This window comes from Marmota monax, unplaced genomic scaffold (genome assembly GCF_021218885.2).
Source record: "Marmota monax isolate L192 unplaced genomic scaffold, Marmota_monax_Labrador192_F-V1.1 WCK01_AAM20220418_F8-fsc01141, whole genome shotgun sequence".
Taxonomy (NCBI): domain Eukaryota; kingdom Metazoa; phylum Chordata; class Mammalia; order Rodentia; family Sciuridae; genus Marmota; species Marmota monax.
The window spans coordinates 3,823-8,308 of record NW_026694375.1 but is presented as its reverse complement, the minus strand read 5'-3'; the positions used below and the strand labels follow the sequence as shown (position 1 = coordinate 8,308).

Genomic DNA, 4,486 nt, shown 5'->3' with positions numbered 1-4,486 from the left:
AGGAAATTGGAAATATGTAGATTTAATTTTGATGGTAATAGACAATTTAATTTAGGCATACTCTGGGATGACTTTCAACAGTAGCGTTTGCATTCTGTTCCCAATTTCATGACACTAAGTAATAAGTGAAGTTTCCACAATATCTCTGCACTTATTCTTTTGACAAATATGTCCATACTCCCTATACATTTGCTAGTACATAGACATCCTGCTTTCCAAACACAGTGCTGATTTTAGTCTTCTCTTTAATTGTAATTTTTTCCTATTCATTCAAATTAGGAAATAAATTACATGGTTACCATACCTAATATCAACACCACAGTTTCATTACAATACAAAGGAGAATTTTTTGACAAATATTTCTGTCATTAATAAAATGTGGTGAATTTTAAAATAATCTCATTAAAATGATTTTAGAAAAAAAACTCATCCCATTTTTATATAAGCATTTTTACAGACACAAATAATGTATCGTTAAGAACTTACATAAATAATTTTTGCTTTTAAAATTTCTGAAATGGATATTAAATATCTCTAACCAAAACAAACAAACAAACAAACAAACAAAAACATGCTTTGTAAATTCTTTTGATGTGAAACACAGAGGCAAGGTCAATAGGCCATTAGGACAGATGCAATTGGGTTGAGTGCAGTTATGTATAGCTGGAGATTCACTCCTGAACCAAACATAAGAGAGATAAGAAAGCTTAGCTCCAGGTACTAACCTGTGGAAAAGCCCAAAGGAAAGAAATATATAACACATATTACCAGGACTGGTGAAGGAAATGAGAACTCGAGTATTGGAGGCAGATGTTAAACAAAAAATAAAATAGTTAAAGTAAATTGCAAATATCATGCACTGAGTGAGATGAGAAGCTAAGTTTAGTTTTGTAGGAAAGCCCAGGCTTGAATAAACTCAAGATAGAGCCAGTGCCACCAGAGCAGTCTGCATAATGAGGGGTGGATTTGTGTTTCAGATGAAATGCTTCCCAATCCAAAGTGGTTTCTGGCACCAAACTTTCCTCAGGGCATTCTTCATCTCCATATTTCTCAGCGTGTAGATCAGAGGGTTGAACATGGGAGCGATGATGGTGTAGAAAAGAGCAAATACTTTGTCTACTGGAGAAGTAGTGGCTGGTCTAATGTAGATGAAGAGGACAGGCACAAAGAACAAAACCACAACCATCAGGTGGGAACTGCAAGTAGAAAGAGCCTTGCTGCGGCTTTCTGCAGGGTAAGCCCTGATGGTCCATAATATCAGAAAGTAAGACAGCATCAAAACCACAAAGGTCACCAAACCCATCATACCTGAGTTGGCCACCACCAGGATTCCAACTGTGTGTGTGTCAGTGCAGGCCAGTTTCAGCAAAGGGTACACATCACAGAAATAGTGGTCAATTTCATTGGGGCCACAGAAAGGTAGATTGACAGTGAGGAGGCACTGAACAAAGGAATGTAGAAATGCCCCAGCACAGCAAGCAGTGACCAGATCATTACACCTCTGCCTGCTCATGATGCTGGTGTAGTGCAAGGATTTGCAGATGGCCACATAGCGGTCATAGGCCATCACCGTGAGGATGAAGACCTCAATGCCCCCAAAGAAGTGCATGGTAAAGAGCTGGGCCATGCAGTTGTTATATGAAATCATGTTCCTTTCTGCCAGCAAGTCGGTGATTAGCTTGGGTGTCACTGTGGAGGTATAGCAAAGGTCTGAGAGAGCAAGATAATTAAGGAAGAAATACATGGGTTGGTCCCTCAGCTGACTGCATGTGATTGAAATCATTATTAGTATATTTCCCATCCAAATAGCCACGTAACAAAATAAGAATAATAGAAAGCACAAGTTTTTAATTTTCTTGTTCTGGGAAAGTCCCAACAAGATAAATTCTGTGACATTACTGATATTTTCCATGGTCCAATGCAGTTCAGGTTCAATAGTTCTAGCTGAAAAAAAAAAAAGAAAGATAAGTCAAAATAGGAAATAGTGACTTAGTACAATATGAATTTTAGTACTCATTTATTTAACCCTATCCCTTATTATAAAGTAATTTATTCATCTGGATAGGCAAGCTATATAATTTACCATCCCATTCAGGTTGTATTTTGTACTGAAAGGAAATGATTTTAAGGTTTATATTTGTTCAAGGCATAAACAAAGATGTGCAGTCTCTTTCCACATGCTATGCAAAGGTCAGCTTCATGAGGACACATGTCCTGTCCTAAAGCTTGCTTACTCACTATTTCAGAACAGTGCAGTCAGTGAGGGGCATCATGCACCCCAAGGTGGAATCCCATCTTTATTTAATATTTTAATATTTTTACTGTAAATTTTTATTCTTTAAATATTGTATCTTGCTTATTAAATTGTTTGCACCCAAGGTGAGAATTACATTTGCCTCCTTTGAGCCCTGATCTTAGCTAGAAAATATTTACATTTATCAACAGTATGGTAAGGACTGAAAATATGACACAATTTGAGGTCCAAGTAGCTATGACACTTCTTTTGACTTACACAGATAGATTTAAAAAATAGTATTCATTAAATATGTAGAAATATGTGCTGCCTTCTAGAGGCAGGAACAATAATAATATAAAGTCATAGAATACACAGGACTTCAATCATTATTTAAGATACATAAGTGATTACCTGATTGATAAATTATTTTAGTTCTGTTTTATAAATATGAATAGATTGTTGATTTTAGAAATAATGATTTTGTAAATACTGCATCCCCTGGAACATTTTTTAGAATATCACATTTATTTTTTAGAATTATAAAATCAGAAATAAATCTTTTAAAAAATAGTCACAGTTCAGATTATTGATACATTTATTTCTCATTACTTTGGCAATATGCTTTTATCGTTCTAAGTATAACTTGGGTCATTTCTTTCCATGGGTTTATGACAGCTTTAATATTTTGTTCATATAACTTTGAAGCATAACATCATTCATGTATGGATGCGAATGATAAGATATATACTAAGAAAAATTTCATTACTTAATAAGCAGGATGATTTGAAAATCAACCTCTTTTCCTCTTCCTCTCTCTCTCTCTCTCTCTCTCTCTCTCTCAACTGGATTCTGCACCCACACAATAAGAAAATAATAAAATGACTCACTGTTTCCCCTGTTTCTCCTATGTTAGTGTTCTTTGAAAACACACTGTGCTATATGAATTCATATGCTTTGGATTCCAGTTCTTTTCTAGACTCTACACAGTCTTATTTCTTAAAAGATAAGAATGGCATAATTTTTCCAGAACTCTATAAATTCCACTAATAGTTGATTACTGAATTTCCAGAATAAGATTGAAGGATGCATAAGGTAACAGACTGCTTTTCCCATGCCTTTTTTGTACAAACAGGTAATTTAAGTCATCTGTTAGGGGTTGTGCATCAGAATCCTCCTGCTCTCAGTTCTTTCTCTTCCTATTAATAAGGCATCATAGAACAGCTCCCAGGACATCCTCCTCAAGTGTTACAGAGACATTCCATCTCTATTAAAATAGCCTTCTGCCCACTTATAATTCATTCAACATCCCATGCTTTTGAAACTATAAAAATTGGGTTCCATTCTTTACATTCATGCTCAAAAGACATCACTTTATCCTCTACCTCCAGGAAGTTTTTCTGGGCTCTTCAAACTATGCAGATCTATATCTCCTTAATCCTGCCTAAAATACTCTATTAATATCATTGTTGACATTTAATTTGAGTAGCAGGTTGCTAGTCCTTGTTTAATTCTTTTAAGAATGTTCTTCAGACAGGTGACCAGTCCTTGATGATTTGGAATCCTAGGCAGTGTATTTTAAATTTTGGACTCAGAGGAGAGACCAGAAGAGAGATTTTGCCATTTGATCTATAGCATGAAATTTCCTGACACTCCTCTCCTCCTTTTTGACATGAACATTTCTACTAGGAATCTCCCATGATTGCACAGACTGGATTACCTGGTGCTCACTTGGTTATAGATACTAATTTTTTTTCTTTTATTTTACTTTTCTCATATTATTATGCAATGATTAGACAACCAACATACAATGGAGACAGGAATCAACAAAAATACCCACAAAATTTAAAAGAAAAAAATAAAAGCATTTACCAGTCATATCAAGGGGATTATTATTTAGATCTTGCACAGATCTAGAAAAGAAAAAATGATAATACTTAATGGTTATTTGGTGCTGACTGTGTTCAAGATGGAGTTTTAACTATTTCATATGTATTGTGTCAATGATCCCAAAAAATACCCAGTGATCTTTTTACTTTCTCTATTTTGCAAGCAAGGAAGCAAGTATTATGTATACCTTGGGTAAAAACTAACTGATAATAAGGGTTATTTTTGAAATATTTTAATTATTCTTGCTGTCTGGATATCAATAATGTGGTTGATAGGTCCAAACTATTGTTAGAATTATTGTAGGGATATTTTCCTGTTCTATTAATTGTTTCTTTCAAACAAGTTTTCTCACTCAGAAAGTCA

General features: G+C 34.6%; 1 protein-coding gene across 1 annotated transcript; it reads right to left on the bottom strand.

Moving 5' to 3' along the window:
* Positions 1–973: 973 nt before the first annotated feature.
* On the bottom strand, positions 974–1,912 carry LOC124109293 (olfactory receptor 4P4-like). The gene has a single exon (XM_046467795.1). It carries the CDS (start codon positions 1,910–1,912, stop codon positions 974–976), a length of 939 nt encoding a protein of 312 aa, XP_046323751.1.
* Positions 1,913–4,486: the final 2,574 nt, after the last annotated feature.